Source organism: Loxodonta africana, chromosome 13, assembly GCF_030014295.1.
Source record: "Loxodonta africana isolate mLoxAfr1 chromosome 13, mLoxAfr1.hap2, whole genome shotgun sequence".
NCBI classification, from domain to species: Eukaryota; Metazoa; Chordata; class Mammalia; order Proboscidea; family Elephantidae; genus Loxodonta; species Loxodonta africana.
Genome location: NC_087354.1, coordinates 38,134,781 through 38,156,936, shown reverse-complemented (window position 1 = coordinate 38,156,936; position 22,156 = coordinate 38,134,781). Strand labels below are relative to the sequence as shown.

General features: G+C 49.6%; 1 protein-coding gene across 1 annotated transcript; it reads left to right on the top strand.

Moving 5' to 3' along the window:
• The first annotated feature begins 238 nt into the window (after window positions 1-238).
• On the top strand, window positions 239-21,759 carry CHRNB4 (cholinergic receptor nicotinic beta 4 subunit). The gene is made up of 6 exons (XM_003413741.4): window positions 239-293; window positions 5,749-5,897; window positions 13,790-13,834; window positions 13,937-14,046; window positions 14,865-15,846; window positions 21,095-21,759. The coding sequence occupies exons 1-6, from the start codon at window positions 239-241 to the stop codon at window positions 21,233-21,235; spliced, it is 1,482 nt and encodes a 493-aa protein (XP_003413789.1). The 3' UTR covers window positions 21,236-21,759.
• Window positions 21,760-22,156: the final 397 nt, after the last annotated feature.

Sequence of the window (22,156 nt, the reverse complement as noted above, 5' to 3'; positions counted from 1 at the left end):
AGGGGGAGGGCCGGCCCCGCCCCCCGCCCCGCAGCCCCCCACCCCCGGGTGGGCGGGGCCCACAGCTGGAGCCGGCGCGGGGCTAGGCTGCGCTCTCTGCGAGGTCCTAGTGCCCGGCGCGCCCCGCGATCAGACTGCGAGCCCCGGACGGGCGCTCACTCGCCAGCGCGCGGCTCGCGGGTGCCTGGTGGTCCGACAGCTGAGCTCGCCGAGGCTGCCTCCACGGCTCCCGCTCGATATGAGGAGCGCGCACAGCCTGGTTCTGTTCTCCCTGGTTGTCCTTTACGGGCGCGGTGAGTTCTTTTCCGAGAAGGATGGAGGGGCGCCTGGGCTGGGCTGCGCGGGGCCGGACTGCGCGGGGCCGGACTGGCCACAGGTGGAAGGGAGGGCTCCCTGCGCGGAGGAGTGGCCCGAGGTTGTCCCGGCCGGGTGGACGCGGGGGTGGAGCCGAACCCCCTCACCGAGGCAGTGGGGACGGGCCACGCTGGGTGGGTCTGCGAGGTTCGCGGTGGGGGCCGCCTTTCCTCTCTGCGCTCCTGCGCGGCCGGGGCCACCTCCTTTGGCCTGGGCAGCGGGGCTAGATGGCCCCGGCTTTGCAGGCAGCTCCACTCACCTCCAGCGCGAAGGGCGAGGCTCAAAGGCTCACAGCCTCATTCCCACAAGGCTGAGGCGGCTTCCTCGCCTGCGAGGCCACTTTACTTGAAGAGTGAGCGCAGCGCAGCCGGTGTAGACACCAGAGAGCAACCCCTCTCCTCAGCCTTAGCGAGAGGTCTCCTCCAACACCGTTATTGCAGAGGCGGAGAAACAGGCCAGAGGGAAATGGGATTGCCCAAATCGCCAGCCCTGGAATGTGTTGCAGTTTGGGGGGCAGATCTTCCAGGAAACACGCTTTCTGGCTCCACTGCTTCTGCTTACCCTGGGGGGTGGCCGTCCTGGACCACCAGCTTGGCTGAGGGTTGGGCTGGTGAGTAGGGCCTGTCACTCATGAACCTTAGGTCTCTGATACTTGGGAGGGAGGTCCACTCGGGCCTTCTCCAGTCAGAGTCCAGGTGTGGTGAAGATTGACCTCTCTGGGCCCCTGAGCTCTGAGGAGCCTTGTAGCTCCTATTCTGTGGCCCAAGCTTATCCTCTGAGCACACTGGTCGGCCTGGAGAACCGGGGCTCTCTCTTCCCTGGACAGAGACCTCCTACAGAGGTTGTTGAAGAAGAGATGGAGGAGACTTACAAGACTCCTACAGGGATGTGGAGATCTCACCTAAGATGGTGTCTGCACACAAGTTTGTGTCCTGCCTCTGCCACCATATGCTGAATGACCCTGTCTCCCTCATTCCTTTCCCTTATCTGGGTCTCAGTTTCCCCATCTGTTCCATGGGGATGGTATGCTCTGCCTATATACTTGGGAATGCAGATGTTGTGTGAGCCAGTTGCAGTGTTTATTATGTGTGGTCTTGGAGCAACCTACACCAGAATCACCCAGTACTGATTCCTGGGCCCCATCCCAGGCCCACTGGGTTAGAATCTCAGGAAGTGGGCCTGGGAATCTGCATTTATACAAGCATCCAGGTGATTCTTACACACGATTGGAGAAGCACTAAAAGCTGTTTTTTTTTTTAATCCACGGCTGCCTTTTAGTAAACACGAATCTTGTATTCCCTTCCTCAGTTAAGAACACACACCCCCAACTAAAAATCACTCTGCCTTTCAGATGTCCACTTGCCAAGAAGGCTGTGTTGATCTTTCTTTTCTGTAGCACATGGCCTAAAACAATCGGTATATCTTATCACTTTTTCAATATAGATTTTAAGATCGGATATGCTTTTTCAAACTGTGCACACACTCACATAGTTTAGCGTTTCAGCTATGTCTTCTTCTTGGATTGTAACTCCTCTCCACTGGGGAGCAGGTTTCCTGAGAAGGCCTGGTTCCAGGGAAAGTGAGGCCCTGGCCAGAGGCAGGTCAGGCCCACTCCTCATCAGGACCTTTGGATCATGACTGACCCCTAGTGGTGGCCTGTTGGTTTAACTGAGTCAACTCTTGGGCTGGGATGTGACCCCCAGCTATACCCCAGAAGCTTCCACCCATTCTCGGCCACCCCTGTCAGCTGGGGGTAAAAGGCCTGTCCCTTGTTCCTTGAACCCAGCAGGCCTCACAGGCATAAAGCACCAGGCTGGAAAGCCTAAACATGATGTGTTATTCTGAGATTTTCCCCCCTTGAGAGTGTGTTCCAGCCCACACCAGCCTGGGTGACCCCGTCTTAGTCATCTAGAGCTGCTATAACAGAAATATCACAACTGGATAGCTTTAACAAAGAGAAGCTATTCTCTCGCAGTCTAGGAGGCTAACAGTTCAAATTCAGGATGCCAGCTCCAGGGGAAGGCTTTCTGTCTCTGTCAGCTCTGGAGGAAGGTCCTTGTCATCAATCTTTCCTTGGTCTCGGAGCTTCTCAGCGCAGGGACCCAGGTCCAAAGGACATGCTCTGCTCCTGTCACTACTTTCTTGGTGGTATGAGGTCCCCTGGACTCTGCTTGCTTCTGTCTTTTATATTTCAAAAGAGATTGACTCAAGATACAATCTAACCTTGTAGATTGAACCCTGCCTCATTAACATAACTGCCTCTAATTCTGACTCATTAACACCACAGAGGTAGGATTTATAACACATAGGAAAATCACACCACATGACAAAATGGTGGACAATCACACAATACTGGGAATCATGGCCTAGCCAAGTTGACACACATTTTTGGGGCGACACAATTCAATCCATAACACCCCCCTACCACCGCTCAGCACACACATGTACAAACACAGGCGCAGGAATGAACACACACCTGGCTCTCTAGCCAATACCAATTATGGCCTTTGGAGAGGCAGTCTCCACACGGGAAGTTAAGGAAGGCATGACTGATCTGCAGCAGGCCTCTGTCTGAAAGAGGCAGTGCCTCCTAAACTTGGCTCTGCCACTGACTTGCTGGGGGTCCTTGAATAAGTTTCTTCCCCTCTTCGGTCTCACATTTCTCAGCTAAGAAATAGAGAACTGGGCTAAATGGTTTAAAGTTCCGGGATCCTCTAACTCTGTAGCCTATATAGCTGGTCTTCAGGGTGGGAGAGGGCCCCTCAGAGCCAGCTGAATGCCAAAGAGGCAAGGCAGGGCCAAAGGTGAGCACCTGGGCATCCCATGTGGACTCAGAGAAAGAATCTGAGCCCCCACAGCCTGCAGAGCTGCCCTGGCTTCCCAGGAACCCAGCTGGGCCAGCCTCCTGGGCTGCAGAGGTATGGAATCCAGCCTCCCTCAGCACTGCAGGGCTGGGGCCAGGACCTGCAGGTTCTGACCCCAGAGTGGCCTCAGACATGCCAGGTGGGCTTGGGCAAGCCACATCTCTCTCTGTGAAATATATACACTAAGGAAGGGCTGTGGGAGGGACCCAGCTGCAGCCTCAGGCTACCAACTGGCTTCCAGGATATTCAAGCAGCTGGCCTCTGGCAGGGGGTAGGGAGCTCTTAACTCTCAGTGGACCGTAGGTCCAGGGTATGAGAGGCAAGGCTCAGAATCTAGGCCAAGCAACCACAGGACCCCCTCTGATAGCCTGGGGCAGCCTGGGTGGGGGAGACGGCAGGCAGCAGGTACGCTGGGAGCATCTTTCACAAGGCACTAAATATTGCATCTGCTCCAGATAGGCAGCGAGTTGGAAAGTGCACACAGCAGGCAGGGTAGCAGCTGCTCCCTGGCCACGTGTCCAGCCCAGCACCTACCCAAGAGTCCACCGTGGTCCTGCTCGATCAGGCTGCCCCGTGCCCTGGGCCCCCTGGCCCCACCCAAAGAGGGTGTGGTTCAGTAAGATGCATGGAACTGGCCCTTCAGGGGAGGATGAAATCAGAGTCCTGGGCCCCGTGAGCCAGGCAGCCCCTCTCCAGCATCCTCCACGCTCATCTTAATTCTTTATCCTTTTCCTGCCTGCCTTCTTGCCCACTCCCATCTCTTTTCCTGCTCCTGATTCCCTGCTCAGGTGCCTTGGACCCTCCTCTAGGTCTTCCTCTTTCCAAGATGGGCCCCTGCTCAAACCTGACATATTCTCCTTAAAGATATCAGAATAAGCAAGATCAAGTCTCTGAGCCTCACCTTCACTCCCAGACATGTAAGGGAAATGAGACAAAGACCCACATACTACTTGGCAAGGGACTGGCAGTGTGGAGAGGGGCAGATATGGGGCTGTGGGAGCCTGGCGGGGCCAAAGGCTAAGTGAAGGAGGCTGCATTTGAGCTGGGCCTGGAATATTGCTCTGAGCTGAGACATCTCCTTTAAACTCCAGAGTGGAAGCCAAATGCTAGCAGGACCCCTCCATCTGGTGTCCCTAAGGCACCTTATGAGGCATTGATGTTTCAGTGGTAGAATTCTTGCATTCCACGTGCGAGACCCAGGTTCAATTCCCAGCCAACACACCTCATACACAGCCACCACCCATCTGTCAGTAGAGGCTTGCATGTTGCTATAATGCTGAACAACAGGTTTCAGCAGAGCTTCCAGACTAAGAAGGACTAGGAAGAAAGACCCGGCATTCTACTTCCAAAAATCAGCCAATAAAAACCCTATAGATCACAATGGAACATTGTCCAAACCACAGCCAATCATGGGGATGGCACATGACTGGGCAGCATTTCATTCCATTGTGCATGCGGTCAACTTGATGGCAGCTAACAACAACAACAGGGCACCTTATGCTCTACAGGTCCAGGTCTGAACCCCAGACATTCCTCCCCTTGCCTCCCCACCCTGTACTCTTTTTAGTGAAGGAAGGCATCACTGTCCATCCAACTCTGCAGACAAAACCCATGTTTGATTAATCTCTCTTCTACATGATACTGCAAGCCCTCTGAGGGCAGGAACTGTTTCTGCCTTTTTCTTGCCACTATCTCCTGCACAGAACACAGTTCTTGGCACTAGATAAACACTCAGCTATTTGATGGCTGGCTGGCTGGGGCAGTCCTGGCAGGAGAAAATGTCTGCTCCAAGACCAAGAAATGAGACACAGAAGGGAAAGGCAGGCCACTTGGGGGAAAGGCAAGCAGTGGGTGTGGCCAGAGCCTAGAGTGTCTAGGGGTGAATGTGGAGAGGTGGGAGAAGATAAGCCAGTGCCAGGGGCAAAGGGACTTGAATGCCAACCCAAAACATTTGACTTTAACTCTGCCCACAGCTCTGAGAGGTTGTGGGTAGGGAAGGGCCCTGGCCCAGTTTGTGTTGAAAGAAGACCACTGTGGCACGATATGTTATGTGCATGAGAGGGGCAGAGGGGAGGTAGGGAGATCAGTGAGGAGGCTATCAGAACAGCCCAGGGCCTGGATGGTGCACTAGGGCCATGGCCGGAGGGGTAGAGATGGGAGAGCAGACTGAGAGACTCGGAAACTAGAACAGACAAGACTGGGTGACCACTTGCATGAGCCAAGACGGGATCAGGATAAAGAGCCAGTTTTGGGACCAGATGTCTGGAGCTTCAGATGCAGTCACTGCTAGAGGAGGCAGGAGGAGGATGAGGTATAGGATGGGTGGGGAGAGCTGAGCTCTGATTTGGACCTATTTACTTTGAGATCCCGGAAGAGAGGCAGGCTTGCCAACACCATAACTGCTTCAGCCAGCCCTGAGGGCACCTGTGGTCCTAGCCTGGACCCTCTCAGCTTTCCCCTTCGCTGCCATCAGCCGCAGTGAGGGACAGGTCTACGAGGACGCAGCAGGTCTGACTATGCATTTTCCCAGGGAACTGCCGTGTGGCCAATGCCGAGGAGAAGCTCATAGAAGATCTTCTGAACAAAACCCGTTACAACAACCTGATCCGTCCAGCCGCCAGCTCCTCCGAGCTCATCTCCATCCAGCTCCAACTTATCCTGGCCCAGCTTATCAGTGTGGTAGGTGCAGGGGCAGCCTGGGCTTGAGGCTCAGGAGGAGAGGCACAGTGGGTTTTCAGTGCCCCAGCCAGCTCTCGGGAAGGGAGTGGCCATACAGTGGTCAGGGCTGGGAGTTGAGTAACTTAGGCTTTAGTTTTAGCATTGCCCCAGATTCCTGGGCAGGTCCTGGATTGTTCCTTTCATCTTTTTTCCATATCTAAAAACTAAGGAGTTTGCCTGCACTTTGAGGGCCTTGACCCTGCCTCTAAGTTAAGATTTTTTCATTCCAAAAATGCCATCTGTGACTCTACATGTGCTTTTCTCTCTGCCTGGGATCTGCCTCCTATTTTGTCCACTTGAGCTCTACAGTCTGGAGCCACCTACAAATCCATCTCAGGATTGATTAAAATGCTTTGGCTGCAAGTAATAGAACACCCAACTAAGAGTGGCTAAAGCAATAAGGTGATTTATTACATCACATAACAATATAGCAGGTGGATAGTTCCAGGGCTGGTTAGCTGAATAACCCCATGATGTCAGTACTCTGTGATTCTTTTGCTTTTACCTTACATCATAAGACCACAGCCTCAACTGCAAGCATAAAGTTCTCACATGACAATGTCTGTGGCAAGAAATAGCAAATTCCCTTCTTGGGTCCGTTTCTGAACATGAGGAAGACTTTCCCAGATAACTACCTTCTAGACAACCCCTTGCATCTCACTGGCCTGGGTTGCAGCTCATGCCTGAGCCGTAGCCAATCATTGGTCAGAGAAATGGAATTACCACAGTTGGATTAGACTTATCAGTGCATGGCAAGGGGGCTGGAGAGGGGCACATGAATATCCAATATCTAATTAAGTTGGGGCTTTGTTAACAAAGAAGAAGAGGGGGTGACCATTGGTAGGGATCCAATGGTCCTGCCATAGACTCCACCTCACCTGGGCCTCCCTCATAGCCATAGCTTCTCCTCCTCATCCTCCCAGCCTCATCCCATTACCTTCTCCAGCTTGCTCAGCAGATGACCTCACTTGTCCCATACTTGTTGGGAGAAATAGGAACCAGTTTGGGGGAAGAGATGAGTGCAGAGGCCCAGGTGCAGGGACAAGTCCAGAGGCAGCTGAAGCACTGGTCTAGCCAGGGTGAGTGAGGGTGTGGACAAAGGAGGGCAGTCTCTAGGGGTCTTGGAAGGGAGGGATGGATTGCAGAGTCCACAGGCAGGATTGTCAGGTCTTGATGTATGAATGTGTGGTGGGGCGTGGAATAGGGAAGAAGGCTGAGATGCTAGTGAGTTTCCCTTCTTCCCTCTGCTGTCTCTGAGTTGGGGGTATTCTAGAGAAAAATGGCCCGTTGTTAACCTTACCTGATGTGGCTCTTCTCACACCCTCTCCCACAGGGTTAGAACCCTGGCCCTGAAAGCAGCTCTGAGGAGCAGTCGCTTGAAGAGAAGGCAGGGTGCTGTGTCCAGCTGTGAGGAAGGAAATAACCAAGGGGGATGAAATTCTTCCTCCCAGTCAAGCCTCTACCTTCTTAACTCCCAGCCTCTCCCTATAGCACAATTGGCCCCCACAAACCCAGCCCCTCAAACCTATGGCCCTCAAGAAGGCTTTGGCCAAATTAATGGTTGGTTCCCTCCCCTGGGGTTCCCAGGAAACACAGCAGAAAAGTGGGGGCAAGGCAAAGAGCTCTGTGCTCTCTAGCCTTCTCTGCATCACAGCCAGAGTGGAAGGAGTAAGGGCTTCCAGCCAGGCCTCACCCAGGCTGGTGTCTGAGTGTTGTGTGTACAGCCAAGAGAAGCTTGCTTAATGTAGCTGAGCCTAGCTGCCGTCTTGCAGCTGCCACCCTGATGAGGGTGGATGGGCGAGCAGCTCTGGCCACACTTCTAGGCTCAGGCTACCCTTGCCGGATCTGCTCTGTGGGCCTGTGGGGCCACAGGGGCTAGTGAAGCAGGAGGGGACACAGCTTCTAGCCCCCACCCCTGTGAGTACCACTGTGAGCTGATGTGTTCCTGAAAGTTTGTGTATAGAGCAAATATTAGGTTTTGTTGTTGTTGTTAGGTACTGTTAAGTCAGTTCTGACTTATAGTGACCCAGTGTGCAACAGAACAAAGCACTGCCCCGTCCTGTGGCCATCCTCACAATCGTTATTCTTGAGCCCATTGTTGCAGCCACAGTATCAATCCATCTCATCAACGGTATTCCCTTTTTTCACTGACCCTCCACTTTACCAAGCATGATGTCCTTCTCCAGGGACTGATCCCTCCTGATAACATGTCCAGAGTATGTGAGATGAAGTCTTGCCATCCTCGCTTCTAAGGAACATTCTGGCTATACTTCTTCCAAGACAGATTTGTTTGTTCTTTTGCCAGTCCATGGTATATTCAATATTCTTCACCAACACCATAATTCAAATGCATTGATTCTTCTTAGGTCTTCCTTATTCATCGCCCAGCTTTCGCATTCATATGAGGTGACTGAAAACACCATGGCTTGGGTCAGAGGCACCTTAGTCTTCAAGGTGACATCTTTGCTTTTTAACACTTTAAAGAGATCTTTGGCAGCATATTTGCCCAATGCAATATGTCATTTGATTTCTTCACTGCTGCTTCCATGGGTGTTGATTGTGGATCCAAGTAAAACGAAATCCTTGACAACTTCAATCTTTTCTCCGTTTATCATGATGTTGCTTATGGGTCCAGTTGTGAGGATTTTTGTTTTCTTATTTTGAGGAACTGCTGGTGGATTCAAAATGCTGCCCTTTTTTTTCCTTTAATTTTAATTGTGCTTTAAGAGAAAGTTTACAAATCAAGTCAGTCTCATACAAAACTGATATACACCTTGCTGTTTACTCCTAATCGCTCTCCCTCTAATGAGACAGCACACTCCTTCCCTAGACTCTGTATTTTCATGTCCTTTTGGTCCAGCTTCTGACCCCCTCTGCTCTCTCATCTCACCTCCAAACAGGAGATGCCAATATAGTCTCATGTGTCTACTTGACCCAAGAAGCTCATTCTTTACCAGTATCATTTTTTATCCCATAGTCCAGTCCAATCCCTGTCTGAAGAGTTGGCTTTGGAAATGATTCCTGTCATGGGGCTGACAGAAGGTCTGGGGACCATGACCTCCGGGGTCCTTCTAGTCTCAGTCAAACCATTAAATCTGTTTTTTTTAATGAGAATTTGGGGTCTGCATCCCACTGCTCTCCTGCTCCCTCAGGGGTTCTCTGTTGTGTTCCTTGTCAGGGCAGTCATCGGGGTGTAGCTGGGCACCATCTAGTTCTTCTCGTCTCAGGCTGAGGTAGTCTCTAGTTTATGTGGTCCTTTCTATCTCTTGGGCTCATAATTACCTTGTGTTTTTGGTGTTCTTCATTCTCCTTTGGTCCAGGTGGGTTGAGACCCATTGACGCATCTTAGATGGCCGCTTGCTAGCGATTAAGACTTCAGAAGCCACTCTCCAAAGTGGAATGCAGAATGTTTTCTTAATAGATTTTATTATGCCAATTAGATGTCCCCTGAAACCATGGTCTCCAAACACCCGCCCCTGCTACACTGGCCTTTGAAGCATTCAGTTTATTTAGGAAACTGCTTTTAGTTTAGTCCAGTTGTGCTGACCTTGCCTGTATTGTGTGTTGTCTCTCTCTTCACCCAAAATAATTCTTATCTACTATCTAATTAGTGAAAACCCTTCTCCCTCCCTTCCTTCGTCCCTCCCTTCTTCCCTCCCTCTCCCTCCCTTCCCCCTCTCATAACTATCAAAGAATATTTTTTTCTCTGTTTGTACTATTTCTCCAGTTATTATAAGAGTGGTCTTATACAATATTTGTCCTTTTGCAACTAATTTCACTCAGCATAATACCTTCCAGATTCCTCCATGTTATGAAACGTTTCACGTATTCATCATTGTTCTTTATCGATGCATAATATTCCATTGTGTGAATATACCATAATTTATTTATCCATTCATCCATTGATGGACACCTTGGTTGCTTCCGTCTTTTTGCTATTGTAAACAGTGCTGAAATGAACATGGGTGTGCATATATTTGTTCGTGTAAAGGCTATTAATTCTCTAGGATATATTCCAAGGAGTGGGATTGCTGGATCGTATGGTAATTCTATTTCTAGTTTTTTAAGGAAGCACCAAATCGATTTCTAAAGTGATTGTACTGTTTTACTTTCCTACCAGCAGTGTATAAGTGTTCCAGTCTCTCCACAGCCTCTCCAACATTTATTCTTTTGTGTTTTTTGGATTAATGGCAGGCTTGTTGGAGTGAGATGGAATCTCATTTTAGTTTTGATTTGCATTTCTCTGATGGCTAATGATCGTGAGCATTTCCTCATGTATCTGTTAGCTACCTCAATGTCTTCTTTAGTGAAGTGTCTCGAACTGCTGCCCTTTTTGTTAGCAGCCAGATGCTTAACCACTGTACCACTCAGTAGGGCCATATTAGATTTTAGGTGGTTTCTTTTCCTTCTGTTTTTGGAGATTGTTTGTTTGTTTTGAGGAAGGAGGGTTATGGGCACAACCAGTTTAAAGATGGAAGTTTCTGGGGAGCCAGCAAAGATTTTTATGCTGGGTAAGACAAGCAGACCTTTAGAAGCAGCTCTTTGGAGGGCCCGGGGCCCTGGACAGATATCCTCAGACAACTCAACAGCTGCTGGGGGAGTGAAAGAGAGTGAGGGGTAGGACTGAGGCACAAGGGAATTTTCTAGGTGATGGAAATGCTCTACATGTTGAAACAGAGGTGTGTTCCATTTGTTTAAACTAATCAAACTGTATACTCGAGATCCATACATTTCACTGTATTATGTAAATTATACCTCAGTTAACAAAAACATTTTCTTTTGAACACCACTGAGGGTTTTTAACTTTCAGCAATGGCAAAGTAACTTGTTGCAGATTAACCTTTTCACAAGAACAATTTTAAAAAGCTGGACAAATATGTAAAAAAAAAAAAATTCTGTTCGAAGGTATTAGAGAGCTCCCAAGACTTGAAGGACCAGAATCCAGGAGGGCAAGGACACATAATGAGGTGACCTTGACAGTGTGCGTTCCTTGTCTCCTCACGTGATGATCAATAAACAGTATAGAGCCAAGCAGTGTATCAGATAATGTTCTGTTGCTATCTGTAAAGTTTTCATTGGCTAATTTTTTTGAAAGTAGATCACCAGGTTCTTTTTCCTAGTCTTTTAGCTCTACTGAAATCTGTCCACCACGGGTGACCCTGTTTGTATTTGAAATACTGGTGGCATAGCTTCCAGCATCATAGCAACACACAAGACACCACAGCATGACAAACTGGCAGACAGGTCTTGCTTACTTTGGACATGTTATCAGGAGGGACAAATCCCTGGGGAAGGACATCATGCTTGGTAAAATGGAGGGTCAGCAAAAAAGAAGAAGACCCTCAATGAGATGAATTGACACAGTGGCTACAACAATGGGCTCAAACATACCTACTATTGTGAGGATGGCGTAGGACGGGGCAACGTTTTGTTCTGTTATACATAGGGTTGCTGTGAGCTCGAGCTGACTTGGTGGCATCTAACGTAGGGCAAAGAGAATAGGAAGCTGAGCACAAAAGGTGGATAATAGGTGAGGAAGCCTAGCTGAACTTTTGGCACGCACCCAGAGCAGAGATAACAAATATTGGAGTTTGGGCCCCCGCAAGCTGATGAAGCTTTGGTGGGGACCTTGGAAGGGCCACTCTAGAGGTAAAAATGAATAAAAAATAGACCCGCTCTCACAAAAACTGAAATCTACTTTGAACCAGCTAAATCTCTGACTAGATTAACGTGATCTGTCCGTACTCTAACTCTTCCGCCATAAAGCCAAATTAAAGACTCTCTGATTATGGTTAAAATCAAATAAAAATTCACTAAGCATGTTATAAGACAAAATGAGAAAAGACCAAAAGTAAAAAGCAAATAATAGAAACAGATCCACAGATGACCCAGATATTGAAGTTATAATACATGAACTTTAAAGTAATATTTTTTAAATATTGATATGTTCAAGAAAATTATTATGATGTAGAATTTCTCCAGAGAGCTAGTAACTATAAAAAAGATCCAAAGGTAAATATAATCACTAAAACCAAACAGAAACATTAATTAAAAACTCATTGGATGGGTTTAATAGCAGATTGGTCACGGCAGAAGAGAGGATTAGTGAACTGGAAGAGAGGTCAGTAGAAAATATCTAGACAAACCAATGAGAAAAAAAGGGTAGAAAATATAGAAAAGATGATAATATGGGGCATGATAAAAAGATCTAACTTGTGTAACTGGAGTACCCAAAAAAGAAGACATAAAGAATAAGCCAAAGCAATATTTGAAGTGATACTTGGCTGAGAATTTTCTGAAAGGGACCAAAGACATTACGCTACAGATTCAAGAAGCTCTGTGCCCATTAGGGATATATACAAAGAAAACTACACACCCAGATCCACCATACGCAAACTCTTAAACCTAAGACAAAGCAGAAATCTTAAAAGAAGGCAGGAAAAAAAAAGATTATCTTCAAAGGAGCAACAATAAGACTGACAGTTGAAAAATGGAAGCCAGAAAATGAAATGATATTTTAAAAGTGCTACAAGAAAAAGCTGAAAACCTAGCATTCTACAACCAGGAAAAATTTCCTTCAAAAATGAAACTGAAATAAATGTTTTCATAAACTGGTGGCGTCCATAACCCTCCCTCCTCAAAAACAAATAAACAAACCAAAAGAAATGTCATCTTATCTGGGCAGTCTTCCCTGACCTTCCCACATAAAATAGTACCCCTGTCTCCCTCTGTTTATTTTTCTTCATAGAAGTTATCACCACCTGATACCATCTACTTGTTTGTGTATTGCCTGCCTCCTCCCACTAGGATGTAATTTCCTTGAGGGAAGAGGGTACCTAGAAGAGTATCTGAGACATGTTAGGTACTTGGTAAATATTTTCTGAATGAATACATGAATCCTACCACAATAGTCCAATCCACCACCATCCATCCCTCACCAGGACCACTGCAAGACTTCCCTAACTGGTCTTTCTATGTCCATTCTGCACTGCCTCCTCCCTACATTTATTCCCCGTATACAGCTAGAATGAATTTTCCAAAGTTCCTGCCACTTTTCCCCTCAATCTCGTCCCTGCTTGGGTCACTTTTGTGGCTTCCCTCACATACAGAATAAAAATCTAACTCCCTTATAGAATTTCCAGAAAGAGGGAATAGTGTGCAAAGGCAAGAGTGTGTTTGAAAATAGCAAAGAGACAAGCCTAGCTGAAGTGGAGTGAGCAAACGACAGAGTGATGAGACATAAGGTTATAGAGCAATGATCCTCAGATCATGTAGGGCCCTGCAGGCCGTAGACAGGGTTTTGACTTTTACTTGGGGTGAGATGGGGAGGAACTGGAGGGTTTGAGTAAAGTGACATAGGTTGAGGGGGTGAGGTTTTAACAAGATCACCCTGGATGTTCTATAGAGAATACACTAAAGGCAGGCCAGGGCAAAGCAGGGAGACCAGCTAGGAGGCTACTGCGGTAGTTCAGGCGACAGATGATGGTGGCAGTGGAGATGGAGAGAAGCAGACAAATTTGAGATGCATGTAGGAGATACAATCTGCAGAACTAATTGATGGATCAGAGAAAAAGGTGTCAGCGATAACTCCCAGGTTTCTGCCTTGTAGAACTGGGTGGGTGGGAGTGCCATTCACTGAGATAGGAATGCTGAACAGGACCAGGCTTGGGAGAAGATTATGGTCTTTGGCTCGGATGCGTTGGATGTGAAATACTTCGGAGCCATTCAAGAGATGTTGGGTTGACAGTGGATCACCTGAGCATAGAGCTCAGAGCCTTTTGTGTGGTAAAGTGAGGTCCATGTGTGAGAGCTCCTCCTTCCTAGTGAACTGATAGCCCCGTTTCCCTCCCCAGAATGAGCGAGAACAGATCATGACCACCAACATCTGGCTGAAACAGGTAAGTGTCCTGCAGGGTGTCCAGCCCAGAAGATGTTTCCTTCAGGGCTGCCCCTTGGTAGTGGCTGATCTACAAGTGATGGGGCCTTGCCTGTCTGCTCAGGAATGGACAGATTACCGCCTGGCCTGGAACAGCTCCCGCTACGAGGGCGTCAACATCCTGAGGATCCCTGCAAAGCGCGTCTGGCTGCCTGACATTGTGCTGTATAACAAGTGAGTGGTGGGGTGGGTCAAAGCCTGACAAGGGCTAGGCCTCATGGTAACCCCATGTGAGCAGCAGGCCCAGCCTCTAGGGGTCCTTCAGTCTTGAGTCCAGCCCTGGGCCCCATCTGTGCTTCACCAGGCTCAGGCCATTAGGCTGGAAGTATTAAGATGAGCAGAGCCAATGCCCTCAGTTAGAGGCAGAGGCTCAGAGGGGGAGGGCATTGTTTGACTCACTCAGGCTCATCTGGGACTAGGATCAGCCTCCCGACCCCCAGTCCGGTGCCCTTTCTGTCCTCCAGACCATGTCTTTGAACCCAAGTTGCTTTGTCAGTGTTGGCAGCACTGGCTTACTATGTATAAATCTCTTAAGTAGGCAGATGAAGCTAAAGAGATTCTTCTTGGGTTGCCGTGCTGTGAGATGATTACAAGTATGTGGTCCAGACACAGACAAACCTGAGTTCAAATCCCAGCTGTACCACTTACTAGTTTTCTAACCTTGTAGAAGTAACTTAGCTTCTCTGAGTCTTGGTTTTTCCATCTGCAAAATGGGAATCATAATAAAACCTACTTCTTTGGACTATTGTGAGGCTTAAATGAGCTATTCCATGTGAAGCCTTCAGACTGCCTCATGGTAGTGGGGCTCTCTCCACCATGCAGCTGCCAAGAAAAACAGGCTCCTATCAGAAAGTGAGGGCATGGGGAATTGGAAGCGTGATTAGTGGAAAATATTCCAGAAGTGCTCTTTGTGGAGTTCTGAGAACACGCCAGGCCTTGTTCATGAGTTTCATCATGTTTTTTCTCCTCCATGCCCTGCCCCCTGCCCCCAGCGCTGATGGGACCTACGAGGTATCAGTCTACACCAATGTGGTGGTCCGCTCCAATGGCAGCATCCAGTGGTTGCCCCCTGCCATCTATAAGAGCGCTTGCAAGATTGAGGTGAAGCACTTCCCCTTCGACCAGCAAAACTGCACCCTCAAATTCCGCTCCTGGACCTACGACTACACAGAGATCGACATGGTACTCAAGACACCTACAGCCGACATGGATGACTTTACTCCCAGTGGTGAGTGGGACATCGTGGCCCTCCCGGGGCGAAGGACAGTGAACCCGCAGGACCCCAGCTACGTGGATGTGACTTACGACTTCATCATCAAACGCAAGCCACTCTTCTATACCATCAACCTCATCATCCCTTGTGTGCTCATCACCTCATTGGCCATCCTTGTCTTCTACCTGCCCTCCAACTGCGGTGAGAAGATGACGCTGTGCATCTCCGTGCTGCTGGCTCTCACCGTCTTCCTGCTGCTCATTTCCAAGATTGTGCCACCCACCTCCCTGGACGTGCCACTCATTGGCAAATACCTCATGTTCACCATGGTGCTGGTCACCTTCTCCATTGTCACCAGCGTCTGTGTGCTCAACGTGCACCACCGCTCGCCCAGCACTCACGTCATGGCACCCTGGGTCAAGCGCTGCTTCCTACACAAGCTGCCCACCTTCCTCTTCATGAAGCGCCCCAACAGCAGCCCCACCAGGGCCCCCCAGCCCAGTCAGTCGCACCTGACCAAGACCGAGGCCACCTCCTCCACCGTGGGCCCTGCCATCCCCTCCAACTTCTACGAGAATTCCATGTATTTTGTGAATCCTGCCTCTGCAGCTCCCAAGTCTCCAGCTGGTGCTGACTCGGCAGGAATCCCCAGGGATCTCCGGCTGAGGGCCTCTGGGAGGTTCCAGCAGGATGTTCAGGAGGCCTTGGAGGGTGTCAGCTTCATTGCACAGCACATGAAGAGTGACGATCAAGACCAGAGTGTAAGTCATTAGCCCAGCCCCGTCCACGTGTCTGGTGGAAGGAGCCCAGATAGTGGCACGTCTCCCATCACCCACAGTTAATTAATAAGACACACACGCACCAGTTGCCATTGCTTTAGGGTCACCCCTGACTCGTGGTGCCCCCATGTGTGTCCCAGTAGAACTGTGCTCCGTAGGGTTTTCAGTGGCTGAATTTTTGCAAGTATAACACCAAGCCTTTCTTCCGAGGCACCTCTGGGTAGACTCGAACCTTCAAATTTTCTGTTAGCAGCCAAAGGTGTTAACCATTTATACCATCCAGGGACTCTGAGCACTCTCAAATTCTTTGAATAAGGAATCCAAAACTGTCACAAGTTTTATTACAGCTTCATCCATGGGAGGGGGGCGGATGAAGAAAGCACTGCCAGTGATCTTTTTTTGTTTGTTTGTTTTGAGTTGCCCCAAAAGCAGACCCTGAGATGCAGGTATTTTATTTGGGAGGTGATCCCAAGGAGCACAGTGAGGTAGTAGGGAACACAAGATGGGGACAGGAGGAAAGCCAGTACCAGCTGTCAGTGAGCAGGTTACTGCTGTGGGCTACTGCTCAGTCCCATTGGGGACCTTCTGAGGAACCATGTGGAACAAGCTGCAGAGTCACCCGCTAGAGGGAGGCTGGAGTATTTACGCACCAGCTCCCATCCACCATAGGCTGAGGGCAGCCCCGGGGACATTAACTTCTTGCACTTCTGGGTGGTGCCAGCTTGCCAAGCCTCCTTGTGCTGGAGAAATCCCTGTTGCAGAGAAGCAGGGAGGTGCAGGCTCTTGTGGGAGACTGCCAGGGGCTGGAGACTGATACTCTACCTCTAGGGAACACAGGTGGGCTGGGCAGCCAGGGCCAGAAGCCATACAAGGGTTTATAGCTGTGAGGAGTACAGAAACATCAATTAAAATATCATTGCTCCCAGGGAAATAAACTATCAAGTAGGGTGGCTAGAATTACAGACTTTTGCAGGGCAAAGGAACGAGCGCTAAAGTTTGGCATCTCAAATGACTCCTTTGAACAAATAACACTTCTAAGGACAATTTTATAATAACTGAACACAGGACACGACAGTAATGGAAATTTCCACACACGTTTCCACCCTAGGCAGGGGAAGAAGCGTCATACTCCTGTGGATGTTCTCATTTCAACACCTTATCAGATCAGATTCTTTGAGCAGGTTTTTATGACACAACATGGTGTCTCCCCCTCTGCAGCTGCATGGGAACATCTCTTTCTGAGATGCCTTTTCACTTGGCACATTTTCGAGGGAAAGCACTGAGATTCCACTTAGCACTGAGAGGAAAGAGTCGCTGGGAAAGCTCCAAAATTACACAGAAAAAGGAAAGAAGAGAATGGCCAACACACGGACTATAGGACATGAGATACTCTTCTCCACCCTTGCTACTCAATGTGGTCCTCAGACCAGCAGCACCAGCATTACCTGGGAGCTTGCTGTTTGGTGCCGTCGAGTTGATTTCAACTCATAGCAGCCTCACGTGACAGTAGAACTGCCCCATCGGGTTTTCTCAGCTGTAATCTTTATGGGAGCAAATCACCAGAGAGCTGCTTTTTCTCGCAGACCTTTTAGTTAGCAGCTGAGCCCTTAACTGTTTGTGCGACTAGGACTCCACGGGAGCTTGTTAGAAACCTCAGGCCATACCCCAGACCTGCAGAGTCAGAATCTGCATTTTAACCAGATCCCTAGGAGATTCATAGGCACGTTATCATTTGAGAAGCATAGCTCTGTATTACTACCAGATTGCACTTTCTAAAAAACTAATTTGATCATGTTATTCTCTAGTTTAAAACCATTCAGTAGCTCACTATGACCTAATTCATTGGCTCCCAAATGTCAAAGTGTTGAAATGAGAACCCCCCAGGGAACTTTTCAAAACACAGGGGAGCTAGGATCTCAGGGGGAGTCATTGAGAAGCCTGCATTTTGAGCCAGCTCTCCAGTGGTCCGTGGAGTCGATGGGTGGTGCAACAGTTCACACACTCAGCTGCTAACTAAAAGGTTGGAGGTTTGAGTCTACCCAGAGAAGCCTCAGAAGAAAGGCCTGGCTACCTACTTCTGATAAATCAGCCATTAAAAACCCTATGGAGCACAGTTCTATTCTGACACACATGGGGTCACCACGAGTCGGAAGTGGGTCAATGGCAACTGGCTCTGGAGGTCGGTGTTGGTGTGCACGTTGCACTTTGAGAAGTGCTGGTCTCCTGCACCCCTGGTTGAGCCAGCACCCACTCTGAGCTCTCTCTTCTAAAGGCCTTACCACCCGCTTGGCACTCCACAGGCCTCCTGCTGTTTCAGGCAGGGAGGGGGCAGGCAGGACCCACTGTTGTTATAATCGCCAGCATTCACTGAGCCCTGACCACACATCAGGCGCTCTGCCAGGACCAGACATACATCACTGATAACTCTGCCAGGAACCCTCTTGTCTCAGTTACCGAGGGCTGCTGTAAGAAAAAATACCAGAAGTAGGTGGCTTTAAGGAACAGAAATTTATTGTCTCACGGTTTTGGAGGCCACCCATACCGTACGCATTGCCATGGAGTCTATTCCAACTCACAGTGACCCTATAGGACAGAGTAGAACGGCCTCATAGGTTTTCCAGGTAGCGGCTGGCGTATTCAAACTGTCAGCCTTTTGGTAAGCAGCCGAGCTCTTAACCACTGTGCCACCAGGGCTCCATTTTGGAGGCTAGGAGTCAGAAATCAGGGTATTAGCAGGGCCAGGCACTCTCTCTCTCTCTGTCTGTGGGCTCTCAGGAAAGATCCTTGTCTCCTTTTGCTTCGGTAGCCTGAACGTGTCTTTGCATTCCTTGGCTGCTTGTAGACCTATGTTCACATGGTGTCTGTCTTCCCCTGCGTGTATTTGTTTTCCCTTTTTATAAGACACTACTTAGAGGGGGGAAACCCTGGTGGAGTAGTGGTTAAGAGGTATGGCTGCTAACCAAAAGGTTGGCAGTTCCAATCCAATCAGGCGCTCCTTGGAACCACTACTGGGCAGTTCTACCCTGTCCTGTAGGGTTGCTATGAGTTGGAATCAACACCATGACAACTGGTTTGGTTTGGTTTTGGTTTATGCAGAAGGGATTAGGTTTAGGACCCACCCTACTCTGGTATGGCCTCATTAACAAGACAAAAGAAAAGCCTATTTCCAGACAGGGTCACATTCACCAGTACAGGGTTGAGGATTTCAACATATTTGGGGGACACAATTCAATCCATTAACACCTGTGCGGTGACTTTTACTTAGATCCCTGTTTTACAATGGGGGAAGCGAGGTTCAGAGAGGCTCGCTGACTTGCCCAGGGTCACAAAGCTGGCACAGGGCAGAGCCAAGCTCCACACCGAGATCTTTCTGCCGTTCTTAAGCTCTTGTCCTCCCTTCCCAGTGCCTTGCTCTATGCTGAACACATGGAGGACTTACTGTATGAGTTACTTTCTCATGTCTAGTTGGAGAGAGAGGCTTCCTTCCTTTCCAGATCAGGCCCGCCCCTCAGCCAGCCATGCTGTGTTTCTCATCTTCAGCACTTTCACTCTCCCTGGTGATTAGCTGGTCACTATAAATAGCCCAAAAATATAAAAGGGGGGAAAAGTCACCCCCTCAAAACCAAACTCACTGCCATCGAGTCGATTCCGACTCACAGCGACCCTATAGGACAGAGTAGAACTGCCCCATAGGGCTTCCAAGGAGCACCTGGTGGATTCGAACTGCCAACCTCTTGATTAGCAGCTATAGCACTAAACCACTGTGCCAGCAGAGTTTCCAAAAGGCCTTTGAAATTAGGGCTGTCAAAAAGAAATTCAAGGAAGTTGGGGAGAGCTCCCTGTGGGAGCCTGCTGCGCCTTAGGGACAGGAATCAGGCATGCTGGGTTGGGGTGGAGGTGCCGGCTCACAACTGGATTATCCTGGAGCGTAGACACATAGCACTGACTGGCCCTGATGAATTGGGTCACTGACGTCAGCTTGCCATTGCCACCCATGTTTCTGACTTCTGAGCCTCTGCTGAATGCTTCTGGTCCTGCCATGCTTACCAGGGAAGTATGCAGCATGATCCAGACGGGTGAGGGCATGAAAGCAGGCATCAGGGAGGCCAGGGCATTGGGCCACAGGTCTCTCAGCATCTCCCCCAACACAAAGGGTGCTGGGCACATCTGTGATGGCACTTCTGGAGGCCAGCCAGGTTTCTGCCAGCCTCACACCCCACAGCAGTGTCTGAGAAGACCAGGGACAGATTACCCAATAAGCAACGCATGCATCAGCTTACTTGTGCTTACTTACTAATCTGTCCTGTGCAATTTCATCTGTTTTCCAACATCAACGATGTGGCGAAACCCACGTGAAGTTGTGCACTGAAGATTAGTAAATCGGCACAAGGTAGCACATGCATACCTTGTTTACTGGTTAATCCACCATGGAGGAGACTCAGGAGTGAGAGGGATGCCCAGATGATGGAAAAGGAGATGGCTGCGTCTTCTTTATAGGAAAAAGCAGAAGCTACCGTCAATGAGGAGTCCCTGGGTGGTGCAAACGGTTAATACCCTCAGTTGCTAACTGAAAGGTTGGAGATTCGAGTCCACTGAGAGGTGCCTCAGAAGAAAGGCCATTGAAAGAAAACCCTCTGGAGCACAGCTCTACTCTGGTACAAACGGGGTTGCCATGAGCTGGGACTGACACGAGGGCAACTGGTTACTGTTAATGAATTGAGCAAATTAAGCAGCCTAATTTCCAGGTGTTCTGGGCAGGCTCTTGTTGCCCTGCCCACTGAGCTAGGTGGGCCCCAAACCTTCCTTTGGGCAGAACCAGCTCAGTTAGAGGGTCTGGGAGGAAAAGAAGAGGAAAGGGCCTTGTGATCCTCAGGCATCATCCCCCTTTTAAATCAGACTGGGTTTTCAAATCACAATACATTGTATTAATAACCCCTTACGTTCCTAACTCTTCAGTACGGCCCTAGTTCCCAGTGGCTCTGCAGTGCCGTGTGCGGGGGCGGCAGGTAGGGGTGATTTGTTTCATTAAGTCTGAGGACACTGAAAGGCACAGAGTTCCCCAGCTAAGAGACCAGCTTCAGACTCAGACTTGCTCCTCCACCATGTGGTTCCAAGCCTGTGGCCTCTGGGGTCACTGGCCTGATGGTGAGGGCCTGAGTTGGGGTAAGGGAGGGAAAGCAGGGAAGACCCAGTGCTTGGCACCTATAACAAGCCCTCTGTCTGCCCACAGGTCATTGAGGACTGGAAGTTTGTGGCCATGGTGGTTGACCGGCTGTTCCTGTGGGTGTTCGTGTTTGTGTGTGTGCTGGGCACAGTGGGGCTCTTCCTGCCTCCCTTCTTCCAGACCCACCTGCCCACCGAGGGGTCCTAGGCTGCTCCGCATGTCCACAGGCCCACAGGGGTACAGGGTGAGGTGAAGTAAGTGAGTGGGTAGGCAGCTGGCTGCTTTCTGAGTCACTGCTGATGAGGGTCTAAATAAATCATGTGACCATTAGGCACTGACCTCATCAAACTGGCTACGACTGTGGGAGGGGCAAGGAAGGGGGACCTGGACTGTCCTCCCCGAAGGCCTTGGAGGAACCCCGGGAAACTCTGGCAGAGGGAGTGGGCTTTGGACAGTTTAATCCAAGCCTGTTTTCCTTCCCTGCTCTAGGCTCTTGGGATAGAGATGAGCATAAGAGCAGCACCTACTATGTGCTGACATCTTGCCCGTACCCTGGATGACCTCTCCACCCACACCTCCCTCCCCACTTCCTGTCCACCAGGCTTCAGCCAGGCTGGCCTTCTTTCAGTCAAACACTCCAGACCCCTCCCAGCTCAGAGCCTTCTACTCGGAAAGCTATTCCTCCAGCTCCACCATCCAGGGCTCTGCTCCAATGTCACCTCCTCCAGAGGCCTTCCCTAATCACCCAGTGTGAAGCAGCCTCCCCCACGACTGCCCTGCCCACCACCTTCCTCACACACTCCTCAGCACCTGAAGCTCTTACTTGGTGGCATGTTGATCGCCTCTCAGCCACTAGAGTGTGAGCTCCATGAGAGCAGCAGCCTGGTCCCTTGTGTTCACTCTGGGACCCCCACAGCCGAGGACAGAGCTTGGCATACAGTAGGTGCTCAATAAATGTTTGTTGACTGAATGAATGATGACTCCTGCTTATCCTTCCAGCTCACACACCTCCTTCTCTGAGCAGCTGTCCCTGGCTCCCTATGTTATGGGTTGGATTGTGTCCTCCAAAAAAGATATGTTCAAGTCCTAACCCGTGGTACCTGTGAATGTGACCTTACTGGGAAATAG